The 24,454-nt window shown below is 44.3% G+C and overlaps 1 protein-coding gene across 1 annotated transcript in view; it reads left to right on the top strand.

The window, feature by feature from the left end:
* NCDN (neurochondrin) overlaps positions 1-24,454 on the top strand; it is a 208,071-nt gene that overhangs the window by 104,254 nt on the left and 79,363 nt on the right. Inside the window, exon 5 of the mRNA XM_069622596.1 lies at positions 10,875-11,099. Coding sequence (XP_069478697.1) covers positions 10,875-11,099 — 225 coding nt within the window. The remainder of the gene's footprint in view (positions 1-10,874; positions 11,100-24,454) is intronic.

The following is a 24,454-nucleotide window of genomic DNA, read 5'->3' on the forward strand; positions in this document are numbered from 1 at the left end:
TCATCGCCAAAACAAACCTCTCCATGAGACTCTCCAACCTCTCTACTCCCAATCTTAAATCCTGCGAATCACTATCTATCAAACTACCTACTGCCAACTCCCAAACTCCAAACATACATCTCTTATATAGACCACCAGGCCCTATCAGCACCTTTTAATGAAGACATATCAACCATCATCTCAGAGAATCTAAAAAATACCTCACAAACCCTGCTGCTAGGAGACTTTAACCTAGGATTTGATGATATCAATGACCACCAGGCCACTTCTGTAGCTAATATCCTGGCTGAACTTGGCTTCACACAGAGAGTGAACGGACCTATGCACATTAAAGGGAGAACTCTCGACTCGGTAGCAAACCACAATTGTAACGTTTCCATCTCCTCCATCCCCCCCACAAATCTGGACTGACCACCACCTTATATCCTTTACTCTAGATAACAAAAGATCCACCATCCGCCCCCCCACCCCCACATTAACCAGAAACAAGAAAAACATTACAGCAGGCAACCTCCTACCCTATATCCTACCCATTCTTAATTCTCTAGCAGACTATTATGACCCTAGTCTATTAGTAGAAGAATATAATAACGCTATGACTACTGCTCTCGATGGTATCACCCCTCTGAAACTTAGGAATAGCAAACCTAAAAATCATCTTAACTCCTGGTTTACACCTCACCTAAAAAACCTAAGGTTGGAGAAAAGAAGATGTGAAACGGCGTGGAAACTACATCCCACAGCAGAAAATAAAACAAATCTAATTAATATCTCTACTCAATACAAAAAGGATATCCTCATGGCCAAACAAGAAACCTATGACAGAATCACACTAGCCAACTCTAGTATGAAGGAGTTCTTTACCATTCTAAAAGAACTAGAAACTCCCATCATTGCACAGGATGATTCTATCAAAGATAAAACATGGTGCTCGGACATCCATCATGCTTTAGTCAACAGTCACCAACCTCCAAAACAAAATGGCTCAAACTTACTAACTGCTCAGACTCCCTCACCCCCCCCCCAATAAAATACCTCTGCCCAAGCCCAAAGACCATACTCCATTTAACTTCTCCAAAGTCTCAATTATTGAGGTTGAGGAAACAATTCTTGCTCTCAAACCATCCAACTGCAAAGGTGACCAATGCCCACCTCAACTGATCAGGGATGCCGCCAGAGATCTAGCTCCCCTCATCACCAAACTCATTAACGCCTCCTTCACCACTGGCACCATCTCCTGCAATCTAAAAGAATCTTGGGTACTCCCACTTCTGAAAAAACAAACATTAGACCCTAATATACCCTCCAACTAAAGGCCCATCACCAATGTACCTTTCCTATTAAAAATCTTAGACAAGGTAGCATATACCCAAATTCAAAACTTCCTAGAGCTCATGCCAATCTGGCTTCCGGCCACAACATGGCACAGAAACTGCACTGATCGATTTGAAGGCCCAAATAGACACACTTGGAGATAAGGGAAAACTGGCACTTCTCCTCCTACTTGACCTCTTGGCTGCATTTGACCTGGTGGACCACGAAGTCTTATGCCGTCACCTGCACTCAGCAGCCCACTTCTCGAAAGAAGCTATAGCATGGATACAGTTGTTCCTCAATGACAGGACTATGAGGGTCTTCTCTCCATCGGCAGCAGCAGACCCTATACCCATTACTTGCGGAGTGCCCCAGGGATCATGTGTCTCTCCAACACTCTACAACATCTTCACCAAGCCACTCTTTGATGATCTTGACCATCTGGGTATCACCTACACTAATTATGCAGATGGTACCCAGATCCTCCTACCACTCACTGGGGATTACGAGGAGGACCTGGCTTTGGTGAACATAGTTTATAGCATCGTTCAGGCATGGATGGCCAATCACGGCTTGTGCCTGAACGATGACCAAACGGAGCTCATCATCTGAGTCACTGCATCCTACATCACCAAACTCAGTCATGACTATTCGTCTTTCGTCATCGATTGGAATATCATTAATGTCGCCAGAGAAGTAAAAACCCTAGGCTTTTACTTAGACTCAACCCTATCATTCACCAAACAGGTAAATTCCCTGGCTTCATCCACAGCATACACATGCAAATTAATACGAGCTGGGAAACAATTCCTATCGGCTGACAGTTGCCTGATCTTATCTAGAGCCCTCATCTTATCAAAACTTGATTATTGTAATGCCTTATACATAGGGGCGAACCAACACGTCATCAATAAAATAAAGGTACTCCAAAATAATGCGCTTAGGGCAGCTCGAAGTATTCCAGGAAGAGAACACATATCCGAAATAAGAAGGAAACATAAATGGCTATCCACCCAAGAAAAAATCAATTTTAAAACTGCTTCCATCATCCACAAATGCTTAAACAAGAAAAGCCCCTTGCTATCTAACAGAACAATTCATTCGAAAAACCACAATTAGACCCTCAAGGACATTCCACTCTAATTGCCTTCAAGTTCCATGTTTCAAATTATCCACCATTGCAGGTTCCAGCTTGCCAGTCAGGGCTACACAACTGTGGAACTCCTTCCACATACACTAAGATCAGACCAAACTTTTACCAAATTCAGGCAGAGCCGAATCAAATGGCTCACAGAGAAAGATGAGTAATATCCCCTTCCTGCACTTCCTCCTCTTGTACAAATATTTGATTGTTCGAATGTATCTTTGCATCCTCTAATGTATGCTAGACAATAGTCACGACAGTCACTATCCATGATTTGCTATCCATGATTTGTTGTCTACAAGTATATTTCCACCATACCTGCTTTGATCCTCAACCTTGTAACTCTGAGGATACTGTTTTTAATTATGTTCCGCAACCTCTGTAACTAAGCTGATATGTATTCTTATTGCCTGCGCCCCGATACCCTCTGGTCCGGCGCGCACAATAAATAAACCTTTAAGGTTTTCATAAGGGGCTGCTGCAATTATAAAATAGTTGAGGGATATGTGATGAACCGGAAGTGATTCACCAAGGAAACATGGCCTGGAATACCTCATGTGGCCAGCCTGGAACCCCTCTCATGTTGCCTTGTAAAGGCAGTCACTTTCTGATCTTGTCCCCTGGCATGGTGTTAGACGGGAGGATCACATGGGAGGGGCCAAAGGTCAGGAGGAATGGGAGACCCCCTTGGATAACTTTCACAAGACCCCAACCTCCTCATGGCATTTTGTAAAATAGAGGTTGTTGAAAGGAATGACTTTTCCCAGTGGACTGGGATGAAGAAAAAGGCTGCAGAGGCAAAAGGTTGCAGAGTGCAGCCAATTGAGGTTAATGACCCACACCTCAGGATGTCTGAGAGGCATAAAAGGCCTCCTCAGGTGCAGGCCATTAGACCAAGGTGGAAGAAGGTGAGGCAGCCGAAGCAGCAGCTGCAGTAGTAGTGTGTGGAGAGGTATTGGAGTCTCCATGAAGCAACAGAGGAAGGAATTGTGAACGAGCCAGGACGCCGGGACCAGAGTGGCGACAGAAACTGATGCTGGTCCTGAGAAGATCGTATGGGCTCCACATTTCAGCTGTAGAGGTTGCACAGCAGGAAGAGTATCTTTCTGTGTCTTTCCCCCACTGTGAAGAGGTCAGAGGTGGCAGGCGAGCACCAGATCGCTAGGGGATCCGCAAGGGCTCGGAAAGCAGCCAGTGCGGGAAGCCATGCAGGAGAAGAAACCGCACCGCGTAGTCGAGCTGAAGTGGACATGCTGGAAGCAGTGAGGTAATCTGATGCGCAAGCCAAACCCGGTGAGTTCACTATTCTATTGTGACCCTGGAGGGCTGCCCGTTGCTTAATCCAGTTTTTATTTTGAATGCCAAACTGATCTAAAACAAGTTGTTGATTGTGACTGTTGGGAAGCATATGAACATCTCCCACTCCCCATAGCCGTTTTAGAGTAAGGCGATCCCATACACTACCCTTGTGATGTACCAAGGGGAGGGATCTGGGGAGGGGTGTGTGTTCAGAAACCCTGCACAAACACAATATTAAATATAAATGCGTAGACTTAGTGCGCACATATAAGGAGGTGTCATTTTTGTAGTTATGGTAGAAACATTCGGCCCTGCATGGCTGCGCGGTACCCAAAGAAACCTGAACAGGCCCAAGTGCCGATGAGAGAGAGAGACCCCTGCTGCTAGCTGTTGGGGAGAATTCTCTTAAGGCTAATTTCTCAAACCTAGTGAGTCCCCCAGCAGCATTGCTGGATTATTGCTTTTTTTTTTTCTCCTGCCAAGAGTGAGACTCTTACTCCCACTCTTAGGCATGATTTGAGAGAGGTCTCTGACTATTTGTGTGATTCTGGGCTATGGGGTTTTCTTTTTACTCCATAGGGTATCATCTATTTTGTATGTGTGTGTTACACAGCACCCTCAGTGCAGTAACACAGGGGTGTCATTGTGACCCCCAAACATAGGCTCCATACCCTGGGACTGACTACTGTGTCCCAGGGCATGTAAAGTCACCATTGACTTTACTAGTCCTAAATTGTGAACAGAACCAGTACAAACCATCATATTGTGGAAGTACTGGAAGGGGTTAATTATATTGCCGCTGGGTCTGTTTTGAAGGGGGCACTGTCCAGTTCCACTTGCTAGTTTCTGGCTGGTGGCAGTGGTTACCACGCGAAATATTCCACCGGAATATTCTCTATGGGATTTTCCCATTGATTTTAAACGCACCACTTTTTGGTGCAATGTTAAAGATACCGGAGGTTTATTTATTTAATATTAAATCAACGGTTGGGTCTTTTTGCCAGAACTCTTTTCTAAAATGGCGTTCATGTCCGTCTCTGTAACTCTGAGCAAGGTCGAGCCCTTTGTTCCACTTTTTGGCGGGCTTCTCCACAGAAGCTCTCCAAAAGGTGCCACTCTGTCTGGGTTCCACAGGAAGGATGGAGGGGGGAATTGGCACCCTGGACTGCATTGCCTCGGCAACCCAAGTCGCACTCTACTCTGACCCAGTGGTGAGCCGCCTGGTTCACCACTTAGCATGTGTGATTGACAGGGGGTTTTTCTGCATAAAAGCAGGGCCTTTGGGACTGGAACTTCAGAAATCGCCACAGGACCTAAGAATCCGAAGAGGGAAGAAGCTGAGCCATCTGCAACGACGACACCACCGGTGAAGCCCTGCTGCAACTACCTCACCACTTTCCCAACGACGAGAAGATCTTCTGCTGGACGGGTCTTCTTCCTCTGAGCTGGTGGGACCAACCAGTTCGCCCTTTTCGCCTTCCAAAGACGTCTCTTGGTCGAATCACCCGTGCCAAGCACCCCGGCGGCCTGATAGCCAAGCTTCACCACTTTGACCACGAATAAAAGGAACGCACCTTTTATTGACGAACTCTGCGGCTGGATTCATCCCTGTGCAGTGCAACGACTCCATGTTTCCTCCTCGACGAGATCCTCTCTTCCCCTGGTCGAAACAACGAACTTCAACCAATCCCAGGAACAACTGCCACCGCTGGAGCTTCCTCTCTGTTTAAGGTACTGTGACCTGCCTGCCCTCCCTTTCTTCGGTTTGCCCAAGGTGACCCTTAGATCCTTGCTTGCCAAATGGGTCAGCCCCAGACCTTCTAACTTCACCTTCTGGAATCACCCCAACCTCTTCTGAACATTCTGCAAAGACTTTTCGTGCATTTTAAACCGTGTGATCCTGTGCACATTTCGCTTTGCTCCCTTTAAAGTGGGCCTGGCCTATGAACTTTGGCTCTACAGTATTTACTGCCTTTATTCCCTTGCTGAGAACTCCTAGAAGTGTTGGGACCTGTGTTATTTCTATGCTCTGCCTTTTTCTCTCCCTTTAACTGAACTATTGGAGTGCCATCAGGTTATGCGCTCACATCTGTTTAACAAATCGTGGTGTTTTAACTCTGACTTGGCTGATAGTTATCAAGGGAGGTGTGTATACTTTACCTGACTATGTTTTAACTTGCTTTTGATTTAGAGTGCTAGTAGTGTGTTTTAAATAAATAATTATATACTTTTTATACAAAGCTCTGGTCAGTGTTTGTTTGCTCTATTGTGTTTTTTAGCCCTATTATGTATGCTCTATATACTGCCCAACTCGTCTTGAGAGAAGTCTGACTGCTCAGCCACAGCTACCAGGCAAATCTGGGTGGTGCAGACTGCTACCATTTGGGTTTACTGCTTGCTCCTGTGGTCTTAATCTTTTTGCAGTGTTCCCCAAGGGAACTGCACAGGATTCTGCCTAACACTAGCTCCCATAGAAACGTTCCTTTGTTCCAGAACTGTTGCGAATGCCTGTTGTCCCAAGAAGGAATGCTCCCTGCAACAATGCGAGACAGCACCAGGTGCCTCGCCATACACGTTTATAACAGTCAGGTCAAAAGCAGACTTCCAACCCCCACCCAGCCCACCAGGAGTAATGACACCCACAACTGCCCCAGTCCTAAACCCCTAAATTCCGCGATAGTAGGTGACCCCAGACCATAAACCTAGGGGTCATAAAAGATCTAAGAACACAACCATTGTACCTTATTTCATAATGACACATTTTGTAAATTTTGTAATACGAGGTACAGGGTGGAATAAATTATAGTACAAAGCGAGGGTGGAATCCTTGGGTGCGGAGAGTGCAAAATGAACTGAGTGAAAAATATGTCGCTCAGCATGATCTTAAGCCTCCCCCTGTGCCAGTCCCCAAATTTCCCAGGTGCCCGATATAATGATAGAGTAGCATTGTTTTACATAATTACTCATTGCGAACTCGACCTTGGTTCCCTGAATATTATGATCCTAGCTGACCCCACATAATGGAAGATGGATGGATGGGGCTGGCACCAATAGCAGTCTGGTATACCCTATGGCGCAAGCCACCCATGTATAGCGTCTCACCAACCAGCCAGGCAGATTTTTACTGTATATGTGACACTCCTTAAGAAGCCAGCGCGGGGCGTGGGAAGCCACGCATGAGAAGAGGCCGGACCGTGTAGTAGGGCTGAAGCAGACGTGCTAGAAGCAGCGAGGCAAACTAATGCGCACGGCAAACCCGGTGGATTCTCTATTCTATTGTGACCCTGGAGAACTCCGTGACTGCCCGTTGCTTGATCCAGTTTTTATTTTGAATACCGAACTGATATAAACATGATTGCGACACATACCAAGCTGATCAGAACCAAAGTAGTTGGCATAAAGAGACTGCCACGATTACATCTGAAAGAGGCGACTGTTGATAGTGGTTTATCCTAAAAGCCAACCACACAAAGGGGCAATAGCTCCAGAACGGAACTTGAAACAAGTGGGGAGGCGTCCTGCCACTTACTTTAAGCCCATTTACCTATATGGTAAAGGCTAAATTTCTTTGCATGCTAGTTATGGCAGTGGTTATATTATTTAACTGACTGTCGTAGGTTTTCTAAAAAGATGGGCAAGAAATAGACCCTTATGGAAATGCATCATAGCATACTTTTATTATTCTGCTAGTGCTAGTAGGTACACAACATATTTTATGCTTTTAAAGTTTTTTCAAAAATATATATAGACGATGCTATTTCATAATATGCATCTTAAATCAGAATACATTCATTTTGTTTTACAAATGCATTGGAAAAAAGAGACAGTGAGTGACAAATATGGTTGTGACAAACATTCAACAAATGCACAAAAAGAGTGTAAAAGATGTGATATACAAAATCACCATTAATATTGTTTGTTCGTGTCTTGAATAGAACATATATACAAGACTGTATGGTGTTTGTAAACTCTAGAGGAGACAGGGACCTAGTCGTTGGTCAGCGTCAGGAATCAAATCAGGTTATGAGACGGGATTGTGGGAATGTAGCCCTCAAAGTTATGTGGCCCCGTGACGTTTCGGCAATGAGCCTTCTTCTTGGGCCTCGACTTGGTCTCCCCTGTGTGTGGAGAAAAGGAGGGAAAAAATAAAAAAGATACCAAGTAAAATTAAAGGGCAGACTTACTACAGAGTACATCTAGAAAGAAGGATGAGTCTGAAGGTTGTTTGACCTGCATGCATTAAAAATAAATCAGGACCAATATAGGTACAACAATGGAGTTGTCCTGGTGCTTGCTGGGCACTTAGGTACTAACCTGAAAAAAGTTCAGGGTTCTAAAATTGACTTCTCGGAGATGGAGGCGAGGAATACTGTTAGACTCTCCAACATCAGGTATCTGGTAAGTCGAGAGTTGTACGTGGGTTTTTTTGTTTACTGCAAATACTGGAAGGGAAACAGGGAGACAGATAAAATGTCTCTCAGTCATGTGTTGGGATTTAACATACACTGACTGCCGTTAAAATAAGTAGACAGAGTAACCATGCAGTACCTGGGGTATCTTGATGTTAAGCCCACAGAAACTGTAGTGCTGAATTCTATGGGAGGCAGTCCTCTATACACGATGCCTTGGTATTAGATATCAGGATTTGGAAGGGCAGTCATGCATCCGGTAACAGGGAGCTGTGGACAGCTGTGGGCCGTTCTTTTAATTTACTGGATTACCCTGTTAAAAAATATAGAATAGAATAGAATAGGACGGCAACTGATTAGTGGAGGTGGCGAAGTACGAGAAATCCACACGTGCGGCTGAAGGCACGGAACTTGAACTATCATTTCCAAAGTCAAAAGGGGCTCACATGCAAGTAATTGATAAACAATTAGGGTTGCCTAAGCCAAAAGGAAATAACTCAGCCTAAGTGTGTGTGTGTGTGTGTGTGTGTGTGTGTGTGTGTGTGTGTGTGTGTGTGTGTGTGTGTGTGTGTGTGTGTGTGTAATATTGCCCAGTTATAGAGAATGTTCCATGCCAAAGAAGCGTGAAGAAGAGAGATTTATTGTCAGCATTTGGTTAATAATACAAAGGTGGAACAAGATTGTGATGAGGGCTGACCCTCTGATAAGAGGTTCAGGAGGTAGGAAGCATAGCATGTGTTGCGTGTGGCAAACACTCAAGTGTAATTAATAGCGCCAGTGTGATTCTGGTTTGCCTTGAAGACATTCTGAAATGTAATTGTGTAAAGCAGAAGACCTTGTTAAAACCTTTTGAAGTTGACCCTTACCACAGAATTACTTGGTACTGGTAGTTTGACCTGATAGGGGGTTAAACCAGGTCATAGAACTTTATGGCCTTTACACCGATTGGTTCTGTTTGGGCAGGGGAGAATACCCAACCGGAGAGCTGCAGTAGTTTTTCTTGGCTTGCAGAAGAGTATACCAGGCCAAGAGCTTCGTGATCATTGGTTCTGTTCTGGCAGGAATACACCGGAGCAGAGTGTTGTAGAAGTGGTAATCCTGGCATGAGAGTCAAATAGGACGCAAAATCATAAAGTACTGCGGCGTGGTAACCCTTATCATGTAGCAGTGCCATAATATCCTGACAAAGACATTTGTTAAGAAGCCAATGAAGTTTTGAAATATTCCTAATTGATGTCTATTATGATGTAGTTCTGGAGCTACAGTTGTGGCAAAATATCTTGACAGACATTTGTTTTGAAGTTAATGAAGTTCTGAACTAGTCCTTATTGATGACCAGAAGCTGTCTCAAGACCTTGCCAACAAGTGGAAAGAGGAAAGCGTTGTTAAACAATTGTGAACCATCATTGGAATCCAAGTTTGAACTGTGTTTTGTCAAATTGGATTAGAAAGAGAACTGAATTGGAACTTTATGACACACAATGTCCTAATACTTTTTGAATATTTAAAGAAAGAGCTGCTTGAACCTGGGGAAGGGGCATTCGTGCATTCGCACAGGTTATCAGAAGAAGCTATTATTGTAGTGTGACTTGTATGGTTATATTTGTTGTTGTTTAACTGCCATATATTTCCTTATTGATTTATTGTATATACAACAGTAAGAGTATATAAACCTTTTTATTGTGCGTTTTTCTTTAGTTTATTTTAGGCAGGAAAGTCCTCGTCAGGGTAGGGATAGTGAGGCGTCCATCCAACCTTTTGAGTTAATAAGAATGCCATCTTTTGACTTTCAGAAGTTGTCCGCCCCACATTTCTTACCCCTCACACATGATCATCCAGTCATGGCCTCACCAGGCATGTATGTCTTTGTTTCTGCTGGTTACACTTGCCACTACAACCCTCCATTTCTTCTGGCCTCTTGAAATGTTTGTTCTGGGAGGAAAGAGGGAAGTGGTGTTCAATGTCATGCCTCTCACCTGTGTGACCTTTCAAATCCCCATTTCCAGTTTTCAATGACCCACATGTACAAGTTCAGACTTGGATGAATAGACCGTCATGCCCACCTACCCAGAGAACTTAGCATCTGATTGTCGATCAAGCCGATCTGAAAGTTGGCACACACTTAGAAGTGAACGAGGCAGATCATGAACAGACATGGCTGGGCTAATGCCACAAAGGAAAACTGATCATCCCTAAAATTGTTAAAAGATATTCAAGTCATGAACTTGTTTCTCCCGATTTGAGGTCCCACAGTGTGATCCTGGGCATCGTTTGAGCCAAATAGTCATTGATGTTAAGGTTTTGTGTTCGCCTCAACCCCAGACCCTCCCATCTTCAGTTTGTTCCCCGATTCTTTGGGGAATTCTTCAATGGGCTGTCGAGGGCTGTGTGGTTTGAAGACAAACTAACATTTTCTCCATTCTGACCAATAAGTAAGGCACAGAGACTGTTACATGCTCAGGATTGGACAATGTCAGTAAGTAGGAAAGCTACGAGGTGGTTACTAGTGCATTATCTAGCTGGTGAACCCATCTGTGTCAGCCTAAAATTTAATTTTGCAAAAATTAGATGTATTTGGTACTTTTAAAGCCTTTTCATTACTAGTCATTCATGTTTGTTTAGTAAAACATTTAAAATCCTGTAGTTTTTGGTTTTATAAAATGTTAGTGTGTCTGGGCTAAATTGTCTGCATTTCTTTCTACTTGCAGGTTTTTGCTTCCGGGACTCTACCACCTCACTGCTGAAGATGTCCCACGCCGTATCCTGATTGCCCAGGAGGCTCCAGCTCTGCTCTGTGACTACTTCATGCTGCAGTGGGAGGTGTTCTCCTCTGCAAAGACCCCTCTTTCCTCCAGGGATAGCGCGGGAATGAGCTTGCAAACAGCCTGTGGAATTTTCCTCAACTTTGTGATCACTACGCCGGATTTGATAAGGTGAGGCGAGGGGCTGCATCAAGGACTCATTAGGTAGTCCGTACCACCAAACAGTATTTCTGCAGCCTGAATTTGATAGGGTCTGGAAATGGGTGTACCCTGAAGTCCGCACCCAAGATTTATTTTTAGGCACCAGCAGAAAAATAGTTGGTGGACAGCCAACATTTTTATGCAAACATCTGAGCTTCTTTCTCTTCGTAATGCAGGTGAGCAGTTGCACCAAGCCTAAGTAGATTGGGGTTGGGTATAAAAGTACACTTAACAAACAAAAGCGCTTGACAAGCAATAGGATTGTCCACACACAAATGTACAAGAATAGTCTGTCTGTTTTGACACCTATATGCATTGTCAAAAATACTTAAAGGGAAGAAAAAGTAATATAAACAAATATACAATCACTGGTGTCCAAAATCGGATGCATGCCACACATAGGAACTCAATAGCAATGGTATAACAGTAGCTTAAGGTGGAGGGGAAAACATTCTCGACAATATAAGGCATGCCGTATAATGTTCTAAGGCAACACCAACACACGATACTAAGCTTAACTAGAACATGCAATATGCAATGAACGTAGTTCACCAATGTTCAAGGTTAAATAGCTAGTTTTGGATACCTAAGAGTAAACTATTTCAAAGTTCTCCTGTAGGAAGCAATGGAGCTCAAAATGGCTGTAGTACTATAGTCTGCCCAAGAAATGTTTAAAACTTCAGTCAGACTTCCTGTGTAAAGGAGCAGTTGCTTAATACTGTTGCCAGGGGAACCCTAGATAAGATGCCCAAGCTCACATTCCACCACCAAAAGCCAGGTTCAGGTAGCTGCAATGTACGCCCCCGTTTAGTCATCAAAACACTTAAAGGAATAGTGCGCTCAAAAATATTATTGTCATGAGGGTTCGGGCATGTGTTTTTAAGCATACGTTGATCGACCTTACAAACATTTCCTATGCATCTTACCGTAGTTTTCCTCATTTTTACACATGCGAAATCAGGCAGCAGGGCGCGGTCATCTTGTGCTAATCTTATCTGTTGCTGCATTGGCCTAAGGTGAACTGCTCTGGCAGCACTAAATCCTATCCCCCGCCCCTGAGACTGAGATCACCAAACCTAGTGATATTCTCTGCCTATCTGGGCAGCGTAGCCAAATGTGCCCAAGCATCACCTACGTGTTAACGTAAATTGACGCAGAACCCGGAATATCAACACACATCTCACAACACAGCGTGTCCCAATTTTGAATATAAAACTATACTTTTAAAGGAAATAACAAAACTCTACAATTTGTAAAGTACTTTTATTTCAAAATAAACGCTCCGAGAACATCCTGCAATTGCCATATTCAAGCAAATGGGTAATTGTTTTCTTTGTTCTCGATCCACAAATGTTTATCGTGAGTCACACAGTGTTCCTTTTGGGTATAAGAAGCACATTGGACGCACCGGAAATCGCAAGGCTTCCGCATCAGCTTGGCGCTAGGCCACCGTAAATGTTGTGAGGTTGCTCCTTATCGCTGGTACCGCGTAAGGGCATATCGGCCCGTGGCGATCGTCCCAAAACAGCCTCATGGTAATCCAGCCATTTAAGTGTATCTGCAGCTGCCTGTTAAAGAAGCCATCAATTGGTATCTGGAATCGATGACAATCGCAGAAAGGCATGATGTAGCTGTTTGGAAAACATAACAGAAATGGGTCCCAGTAGCCGTTCTTTATTTTAATTTATCATTTTACCCATTAATTGCACTGTGTGAAAACTAATGATGAACACAAATGTGAAACAATAGGAACACAGAGAAAACATTGTGGAAAGTAGTCTACAATTTGTTTGAGAGGTTAGTGCTATGGAGTATGTTTAGCTCGCAATGGCATGCGGAAGCTGATGCTACAATTCGAAGAACCCATAGACGGCATTTTAACTAAATATTAGCGTAGAATTTGGGATTTGTGGAACCTGGGGGAACACAGATGTGGACTACATGCATCGATGCTGGACTGCCCATGTGCCTGGGACAAAGACAGGTACACACACAGGTTGTTTTTTGTGTGTCGTTGCAATATGCCACAAAGAACAACCCAGTACAATGTAAGCCAGCAATAACGGTCGGCTAATGGAACCTTCACTCGTTCGTTTATAAAATAGTCTACAGGAAAACGTACATCATAATCAGCATTTCCATTCTGTCGGCGTAACACAGAGACTCCGTTCAGATCAACACATTTTCACAAAATGAAATGACATGTTCCGTTGCCCAGTTTTGGAATGGTGAACCTTATCGTATTTGACGGTATTACACCCCTCCCTCCCTTCATACATTCCTTTCGGAATCCTCCCTTTCTCCCAAGGTCGGAAATCAATTGAACCTTCTACTGTGTACGATGCGTGGGTTTGCTTGGCTCACAAGCAAAATTCAAAGCCGCTGACCTTCACTCCGAATGGGAGCGAATATCCCTTCAGACCATAGTAGAATTAGAAATATTTTTGAAGAACAAATTGTTTGCTGCCATCCAATACCACGCAAAATTCCTAGTGATTTACTTTTTTTCCTAATGCCTTATGTATAATGTTCCTCTGGAGAACTTCGCACTCGACCAGCGACCTCCACAGCCAGCCCACACCACCTGTGAGCTCAGCCCGTCTCCTGTTCACACAGCAAATCACGCAATTGTTTTTCGCAAGGAGCGAGTCTCGAGCCCTAACAAAATGTGCTTGTATGAAAATGTCAGAATAAGCCCTGCTGCAAACCCCTCCGGCCAGGCTGCAGACCCCTAAATACATGACCCCAGTACTCTTTGAACGCATCTGGTTTCCAGACCCTAACCCTGCTCCACTTCAACCTCACCTCCCATATACCTGTTCTGGATTGGTCATATATTCTGGTAACGCTGACCCCTACCCGCACTGCGTTTGAAATTGTAAGACTGCAAATCAAAGATCGGCCCCTGTGATAAGACATCCGATAGTGAAGGCGCTCACTCCCCACACTGATCTACACACAAATCCTAGACATGCATTAAATAATGATCATCACTATACCGTTTAAGTATATATTAGAGGCCTATACATTTCTCACATGTGTTTGTACTATCCCACTTTGGGTCACTAGCGAGGTGAAGGCTGTAGGGGGTCTTGTCCCTGAGGTAAACTGCCGGGGTCGGGATAGATGGCTGACGGGTCTGGCACATCAGAGCAAGAAGGGGGTGGAGGGACACATGTTAGGTCTTGTTTTATTAGGAGGCACTCTGGGGTGGTCAGCAAGGAAGGGTCACACTCCTGGTACATCAAAAGAATAGCTTTGTTGGGGCACAAGGTTGAACAAGCAGTCATTTTCCAGCAGTGGGGCTGAGGGGTGCAGGAGCAAATTTGTTGAGATGGATTAACTACAAGCCATGGTTTGGTCCAGTCACACACAGGACAGTGATCTCAGAGGAAGTATGAAATTAATACATTCTTTGCTCGCAACATCTTGTCTCAGCGCATCCGTGAGAAAGGGACTTGGGAAGCACAGGCGCAGGAGGAAAAAGGTGGGTACTGTCGGAGCTCGCCGTGCGCAGAGCTGCTGAGGGGTGGGGAGACTTTGCAATGCCAGAATGCAGCCTAGTCCAAAGTTGGATTCAAGGGTACACAAAATGGAGTCAGTGTGTCTAGCAATAGCCCCACCTCTGCTTATGTCAGGGCCTTCTTCCCCATGGCTGCAGAAGGGCAAAGGAGTCGTGCCCCACGGGTGCAAGAACAAGTGGTCCCTTTTGCGTAGAATGTATGGGGGGGCTCAACTGACCCACTCCTTCCTTACATTAGCAACAACCGCTAACGCATGTCCCCATGAAAATATAGGTCAGAATGCACCTATTTCTCACCAACAACCCCCTTTGATGCGCTGTATTGCTTACAGTCAGTAGTTCTTGCGTGCCAAGTATCTTATCGAGATATTTTTCCTCATATGTTGTCACTTTGTGCGACTCCTGCACCAGATGTGATACGATAGACTCTTAGTTATTTAAATCATGAATGGTTTTATTCTTCATGTGTGTTCTTTTATTCTCCCAGTTTCATACATTCCAGGCATCTAAATTGTGTAAACTTAGATGACTGGAATGTATGAAACTGGGAGAATAAAAGTGTTTTCATGTAAACTTAGATGACTGGAATGTATGAAACTAATACATGAAGAATAAAACCATTCATGATTTAAATAACCAAGTCTACCGTATCACATCTAGTGCAGGAGTCGCACAAATTACAAGTGACAACATATGAGGAGAAATATCTAGACATTATTGTGTCAGCCACAATAGAGTAATTTGGAGTGCAGATCCGAGCACAAAGAATATCATTGGCACAGTAGAATCGCCCTTGAAAGGACTATAAGCCAAAAAAGGTTGAAGTATCTAACCAAGTATCTTATCTAGCCTAGGTCTCATTCCTTTTGTGGGATGCATAGTTATTGAGCTATTTGGGCAAGTGTTTGGTAAGGCAACGGCAGAACCCCAAAGTTGCTTTCATGCTGTTATCCATGTGACCCTCCCATGATCAGTGAAGGACCCACAAGAGCTCGACGAAACTGGGAAGTGTGAAAGCACAGCGTTGCACTGTAGGTCATTATCCAAAAGGCACTTCTTGCAAAAAAGATTTACAGGGTAGATTTCAAACGACAAATTGGACACTTTATTTGGACACTTTATATAAACATTGTAGAAAAAATAAATAGCTGCAAATCATTTGAACCGGGAAGAGAACTGTTCCACAAGCTCTGCTTTCGGTGGACAGGGCACGTTTGCAATGTTTTGTGGCAATATGTGTCCTCAGAACAAAATTGTGCGCAATTCCTAGAGTATGTATGTCCAAGACAGTCAAAATAAGATCTTTCACAAAATCTAATTCCATTTCCTGTTATATTGGCTTGACCACCCATTTTTTGTTTCTTTTCGTAAAGACCACTGTGTAAGAAAGCATCCCAAAGTTTGCTGCACTCCTAGATTGTTCACACCCTACGTTCTCGGTATGCGCTAATACCGCTAGTAATCTCCTATATTGCATCCCGTCTATGCCGAAATGTAATCTCTTGGGCCTGTACTTTAGGCATATATTGTGGAACCTCTCCAAATCTCCCTTGTGACAGAATTCTATGAGTCCCTTCAGATCTCTTGATCGAGTTTTATCAAACACAATCTTCTCAAGAGCTTTGTGTGGAGATGAAGATGGAATCAACCACTTCTTGCGTTCCTGCTCCTGCGACAAATGTCCATGTGCACATTGGTGGAAATGTTGTTTTTCAGTTCAAGGGTGAAGGTTGGAACAGTGGTGCATTAGTGACCGCCATTTTTCTAGTAGAATTTCCACAGACCCACCACAAGTTTTGGTTGCTGAAAGACTGGGACCACTGTAAAATGTTTTCAGAACCTTTTTTCTTTTTTTTCCAGCACCTGAGATTTTTTTGATAGATTTGGCAATGTGCCAAACATCAAATTGATGGCAAATATTTGGAAACTGCTCTCTCATGGTCTAGGCTATTGAAACATGTCTGTTTGTGGCTATGCTGTCTATTTGCATTCCCCTCGATTTGAGATCTTCCAGGGATTTGATGAAACCATGTTTCTCCATGGCCACTAAGGATTTACATTCGGACACCTGCATGACCACCAAACTCACACATTGTTTTAGTTTCCATGTCCTGAAAGTGGTATGTGCAGTACTTTGCTGAAAATCCAGGGCTGTCACACTGTCCATCGCCAGCTAGCCTTAACCGTTTGTCAGAGAATGTCCTTTCAATTGACATTTGTTCAATTTTCAAAGCTTCACTAATAGCAGGGAATAAATATTCACGTTGATATTTGTAGTATTGCATTTTGGAAAGGAACTGGAGTCACACAAATTGTCAAACTGTGCCACTTATTAAAAGTAGATCCCCAGAAAAGTAAAGCTGCTGCACACAGTAGATTTCCAGCTGCCACTTTCCCCAGCATCGGTTGAGCGGACCATGAACATTTTGCATGGAGCAGATCACAGGTGGCTTGTATTTTCAAGTTAGTGCCTTGTGATACACGAGTCACATTCAACATTGGCTTCCCGCATCCTCCTCCCCTTCACCCCCTCACTGGATGGACACATTTCAGCATAAGTATAATCTCCACCAGGCAGCTGTTTAATGTATTTGGGCTCCTGTATTAGACTATTGTCCTGCATGAATGTGGTTTGTGACTCAACTGTGGTGGACATATCGGCCGAACAGGACGCACTGCAGTCTAGATCTTTGGCAAGTTCCTCGGTCAATTGTGTTGATGCTTCAGTCTCTGTTATTTCAGCTTGTGTTATTTGAACCCGAATCAGAGACAACAACTGTTTGTTGGGTGGCCATTTTATTTGCTGGTGTCGATTGGGTCAAGTGGTCTGCGAGTAATTCAAAAGCATTATCATTATATTCAGTTTCATCTTCATCTTGTGAAATGTTCACATTGTAGCAATGGTTCAGCAACACTTTGCTGGCTTCGCCGGTCACATTCAATTAATTTTCTGGCCATTTGGTATAAGCATATTGAGTCAGCTTATTTATTTGAACACACTGTGCCCCAAATAATAGTTGCTCCATGGTGAAATCAGTTTGGCAAGCAGCATCTCTGGTTTCAGTAGCTGTCTGTGTCGTCATAGTTCGTTTACCTCTGGGCCTCTAGGAGATGGATTGTAAAAACATGTTCAATGTAAAACCAACATACAGTATATAGCACTTAAGATTTAAAAAAAGCATGTTATGAAGACACCAGCCCAAAACACTTTTGGTAATCGCAATTGTTTGTTAGTTACCCTTGTGTTCTTGATTTTCTGTGAAACCGTGTTCTTCACTGTAACAACTGCACCAGCCAGTTGGTCCACCACCTCGGATCCACGTTCCTCCTCTTCTATTTCCCGATCTTGTATACATCCCTAGAATAGAATATTGATTAATAAGTCAATCGTATTTGAAATCAAATTATTTCCTCGCACACATGGCTTACATAGATACCCTTGTACACTATGCACGTCATTTAGTCAAAATACAAATTTCGAATTTCACCTGATTGATGGCTAGTGTACTCGATCAAAGATCACAGTGCAAAACACACTGATTTTAATGTTGCACTCAAGCATTTTGCAAAAGATGCTTGTTTATAATGTCACTGTCTAATAGTATCAGATGTACAATATACTTTCTTTCATTCAAATGAACTGTCAGTACGCATACCTCAGGCTCTGGACCAGCTTCAAAGGCTGATGTAATTGTAGTAGAAGTATCAGCATCACCCTGTAACACAGTACTTGTTTTAGTATGGATGAAAAGAGTGAAATTGACCACACACAATGGGATGCAGACAATGGTACATATCAATAAAAACCCATAAATGAAACATTATGTAAACAAACGACAGGATACGTAAACTGTATCATATAATCTCTAATTCCATGCATAGTACATTTCCGGAACTGAATAGCAAAACAAAACTACCTCATAAGCGCTCAAAGTTGTTGTTGACACCGGGAGAAGACATGGATGCAGAATCTTGCTCCTTCATATTCAGTGCATTGTCATGGAGTTGCAAAGGGAAAATTAGATTTGAATTAGAAATGCTAACCTAAACAAATTGACATGTAAAGCAACAGATTACGAAAAGATTATGCTAATTTCCAAGGGCACTATAGCATAGTTTTCTCTGCCCTAAATAGTTTTCTATGATGATCCTAAAACCAAGGACAGATGTATAGCAAAATGGGCTTTAGTTATAAAGCAATAAAATCTTCTAACTATGAAAAGTATTATAAGGGACATTTACACCTAAAACACCAATCTGTCCATGTAGTTACCTGTTCACTACCCCAAGGCATACAGCAAAATCATGAACCATGACTCACCTGAGGCAGCGTGTGCGTGAATAGAATTGGAATTGCATTTGGAAGCAATTTACGAGACATTCTGAGTCGATGCTTCTTTGTGTACTGCGATTGGTCGTACATATTCGTGGTAAAGTTCAGGCTGCAGATGCGGAATCGATCACCCCTCAAGTCCCCCGACATCCTGGGCTCTACTTTCAAGCTCTTCCGGTGCAAATCCGCAATATCTGACCCATTCTCATATTAGATCTATATTCCTCGGGAATACATGTATTATTGTGCCTTTAGGTTTATTATGGGTCTTAGAACGGCAACCGTAAATCATACATGTAGGCATTGTTGGAAATTCTGTAAAAAAAATTAAAAACAAAATTAAAAGTTCCACATCATAAAAAATAATGTTGCTTAAAAGCGGGAGAAAGATGGAATTATATACATTTTTCTATGCAATCTGTGTTTTGGTCACCGAAGCAAAACCTGTGTAGCGTAGCCGACTGTATTCTAGGATAACTTTCATACACAATTGATTGATGTGACGCAAATTGTAACATGTTACTCGTCCCTTGAATGTACTATCGTGCATCAAAAGGAAACATGCTTATAGACCCGGTCCGCGAAGGATTCAATTCGATCCCAATTGACACTGATGACAATTGATATATATCGAGAACAGAACAAATTAAACTCAAGTCATTGGTAATGGCAATGAGATGAATGAAACACTTGTGTATTGGCGCGTTATAAATGCCATATCATATGAACATTACACTACTGGGCACATTCGTTTGAAATAGATGGAAATTTAGAGATCAAGAAGATATGATTAGGTGACCTGCCCTTACCTTGACCAACAACAGTTAGATTCAGCAAGCAGGGTAGTTAGTAGCAGGAGAACAGGGGGATGTTCACAGGTAGCACGATGACGAGCTGACCTGCAGTGCTCATAGATGTTCTCATGATAAATATCAAGGGGTTTATAAAGAATTAGAAAAGTGTATGTGAATGAGTGACGTGTATATGGCGTGGTCTTATGTGGATAGCAGGAGCGTGGCCTGCTTCAGGGGCGCCTGCCTGGAGACACTAGGTCTGGGGAGGTTATGTGAACAATGGACCTTGCACGTAAGATACCTTTGAAGTGTACATGGTGTTTGTTACCTTGGCGGCTCCCACCCCTGCCAGCCCCCTTTGGCAGCGCACGTCCACTGGTGCGAACTGCCGTTGATTCTGGGGGTGGGGGGATGGATTGGCATGAGGCATGCAGACAAGGCCCGGAACACCGCTGAAAGGAGAGACACACTTATGTGGATTGCATGGGCAGGGTCTGCTTAAGGGGAGCCTGCTTGGAGACACTGGGTCTAGGGAGGTCATGTGAACAATGGACACTGCACGTAAGACACCTTTGAAGTGTACATGGTGTGTGGCACCTTGGCTGTTTCCACCCTGCCAGCCATCTTGGGAGGGCACGGCCACAGGTGCTAACAGTCATTGATAGGGTAGGGGGGGGGGGGTCGGATGGCCAAGAGGCATGCAGGAAAAGGCCGGAACACTGATTAATGGAGACACACTTGATTCACTGAAAAATTGAAACAACCATTCGTAAAAGTTCAGTTGTATTTTATTTTGTAGCTGATTTTGATGGAACAAATGTGCTACACATTATAAACTTCGGGTATCAGCACAGTATGGGAAAAATCCCCTGTACTGAGCGCTGTCACTGGAGAATGTGTCTCTAATGGCACCAACGACACAGGCGGGTATTACTCGTCGAACGCGGTGTCCAAGCCTCCCAGGAAGCCACCATGTAAACGAACGATAGGCCACCAGCCGGTACCACCTGTGAAAGAGAAAGATACAAACTGTTTTTAAATGAACAAGATAAGTGTATTAAACCTTAGTTGAAAATGCAATCTTGTATCCAATGGCATTGTTGCCAGTACAAATGTTACTTCACGGATCAACCCACTTGGGCTTTAAAATGTAGACTCATCACAATATTGAACTACTATGCATTCCACTACATTTGGGACACAAAGAAATATTGCTTCATGGTTATACATGAAATAAACATAAAACTACCACTATGATTTCCCCAAATCACAAGTGATGTATAGAATTGCAAGACTATATTAATTTGGCAGTGATAGAAGTTTTTTATTTATTTCTTTTTTAAAAAAGTTTTTATTAAATTTTACAAACAAACAATAAAACCAAAAAAACAGTGCATGTTCCAACAGTTTCATTACACTTTATCAATTCCTGACCACTACCCCCTCTACCCCAGCACCCTTCCAAGTCTATTGCATTGAACCTTCAGTTTCCACACCCTGTGGTTCGGTCTCCTCCTCCACAGGCTCAGTCGGGTCATCTAATGACCCAAACAGTCTGGCTATCAGTGATTTCCAGGCCATCAGGGACGCATTCTCCTCCTCCCCCCCGTTGCTACAAGCTTCTTGCCATGCCATGGTTTCGGCTTCTGCCCATTTTTGCAAGTCTTTCCACCACACTTCTATCCTCGGCACATGGCATGACTTCCATCCCATGGCAATCCTTCTTTTTGCAAGCACATAAGCCAGGTCCCTTAGTTTGCTTACATGCCTGAGATTCTGTGGTCTGGGGAACCCCCCCAGCAGACATGCCCACACCGTATCCACTACTATCTTGACCCCTCTTCCTTCTAGTTTCTTTTACTCCCCTCCAGAACCTCTCTATGATCGGGCATGACCAAAACATATGCACCATGCCCACGTTCTCTTCGTCACACTTGGGGCATGCTTGCCGACCTGCTTTCTCGAACCTCGAAATCCTCCAAGGCGTCATATAAGCCCTGTGTGTTATGTACAGCTGTATCTGTTTCAGCCTCGCGTTTCTAGACACCTTCCTATGATACCTTTGCACCTGTTCCCACATCCCATCTCCCATTTGGGCCCCGACCTCCGTTTCCCAGTCCATTCTCAGCTGCGTGACCTCCTTCCCCACTTTAGACATCAACATCTCATACAGCCTGGAAATCTCATGGCCCCCCTCAGCTATATCATATATCACGTCTATGGTAGCGTCCAATTCTTTCTCCAGCACAGTTTTGGGCCATGTTCTCTTAATCCTCTGTACCATTCTGTGATACGTAATGAACTGGCCTTCGTGCAACCCAGCTTCTTCCTGCAGCCCCTCAAAAGTGACACAAGAGCCCCCGTGCCAAATATCCCCCAGCGATGCCACCCCAGCCGGCTCCCAGTGGGTCTGGAGTATCAGTCGCAGCGGAGCGTCTGCCCCTGTCAATACAACCAATGGTATCTGCGGCGAGCATGGGGACGGGTCCCCCATCATTTGGCATGCCCTGCGCCACACCTTCCACCCTAGTAGCATCATTTTAGGGCGCCCCACCATTTCCACCCTGGGTGCCCACATAACTTCTTTCAAATAAAAAGGTGCACAGTCATGCCCAAACAGCCTAAGTTCAGAGGTCTCTTCATCAGATAGCCATTTGGCAACATACTGCAACTGGCTCGCCACATAGTACGCCTCGTAGTTGGGTAGCTTTATTCCCCCTTTGTCATGGAAGTTCTGAAGCTTCCATAACGCACTCTGTTTCGCGTGCCATGCCACAAAAAGTCCCTACACATGCTTTTCAGTTTGGTAAAGAACCCTTTAGGAATCAGGTACGGTATATTCCCGAAGTAATGTAGGAGCCTCGGCAGGACCACCATCTTTAGCATCACTCCCCGCCCCATCATCGCCAAAGGCAGCTTCGCCCAAAACCGCATGCATTTCTCAATTTTTTGGATTGCCACCTCTGTATTACACCTATGCTCCTCCCCCACGGTATGATATATATCTATCCCAAGGTACCGAAAAGTACTAACCGCCCACGGTACCTGTAAAACCGGTAACCTCTCAGCTGGAAACCCTATATACCCCCCAACGGGAACAGGCTAGACTTCTGGGGGTTCACCGCTATGCCTGATAGCACAGCGTATCTCCCAAGCACTTCCAAAATGTACTGGAGGTTCTCCTCTGGAAACCGCACATACAGCATGTCGTCCGCATATAGGGAGATCAAATGCCGCTCCCTGTTCACCTCGATGCCTATGATGTCATATTGTTGCCCCAGATAGATCGCGAGAAGCTCCAGGGCCAGTATGTAGAGCATAGGAGACCACGGGTATCCTTGTCTAGTACCCCTACTAAGCTGCCACCTCTCTGATATCACAGATCCTGTCTTTACTCTGGCCAGCGGTTCACTATACAAAATATTCACCCACCTTACATAGCCAGGCCCTAACCCATAGTGTTTCAGGGCCGCCAGCAACCACGGCCACTTGACGGAGTCAAAGGCCTTGATCGCATCCAAGGACACAATTGCCATTTCTTCCTCACTTCCACTGCCAAACTCAATGATCCTCTGGAGTCGCCTATGATTATTGGTGATGTTTTTATGGGGGACATAGCCCGTTTGATCCGGATGCATTAGCTTACCAATGACCCTTTTCAGTCTATTTGCCAAGTTAATATCTTGCTGTCTTGGTTCAGCATTGACACAGGTCTGAAGGGACCACAGCTACGCCCAGGTTTATTTGGTTTAGGGAGAGGTACTATGACAGCCTCTCTGTAACTCCGGTAAGCGGCCCGTCTCAAACGCCTAGTTTATCATTTCTAGCAGCGGGGGGAGGACCTCTTCTATATATACCTTGTAAAATTTGCTTGGGAGCCCATCTGTCCCCGGGGTCTTACTACTAGGCAACTGCCTCACCATCTCCCCCAGTTCTTCCAGGGCAATCGGGGAGTCCAGTTCCTCTTTCTTCCTCGCTTATCTTGGGCAGCCCCATATCATCAAGCGTTTCTTCTATCATTACACGGCTACTTTCCCCATCTTCCCCGTATAACACTTTATAATAATCCACAAACGCTTGATTAACTCCCTCCTGGGTGTCCTCTACGCTACCATCTTCCCTCTCTATAGTAATTGTGGCTCTGGGGGTAACCACGCCAGAAGTCTTCCCGGTTTATCACCTCCCGCATGCTGTCTCTCTATGTACCTTTTATAATTAAGGTTACACAACCTCTCCCAGTAATCTGCACATTTTTGCTGCAGCTTAAGTATCAAATCTAGTTTCGCCGCTGTATCGTCACCGGCTTTTAAGGCCTCTCCCAATTTTGCTTCCGTCTCCCTCAGTTCAGCCGAAACCCCACCCTGTAGGCCCTTGGATTTCGCCATGGCTGCCCCCTCATGACAACTTTAAAGGCCTCCCATAGTGTCCCTGCCGAGTCCACACTCCCAGTGTTGGTTTCAAAATAGTTTACTATCTCCTCCCGCAAATCCTCTCTAAAGAAGGGGTCTCTCAACGCCTCCGCTTGTAGGCGCCATGTTGGGATCCTCGCCCTCGGGGGGCAGTATTGCCACGCAAGAATCAGGGGCGAGTGGTCCGAGAGGACCCTGGCCCTGTACTCTGTGTGCAATCTCTGCTATCATTTCAGGCGATGCGAAGACATAGTCCAGCCTTGTTG

This window comes from Ambystoma mexicanum, chromosome 11 (genome assembly GCF_040938575.1).
Source record: "Ambystoma mexicanum isolate Mex_15411 chromosome 11, UKY_AmexF1_1, whole genome shotgun sequence".
Taxonomy (NCBI): Eukaryota; Metazoa; Chordata; class Amphibia; order Caudata; family Ambystomatidae; genus Ambystoma; species Ambystoma mexicanum.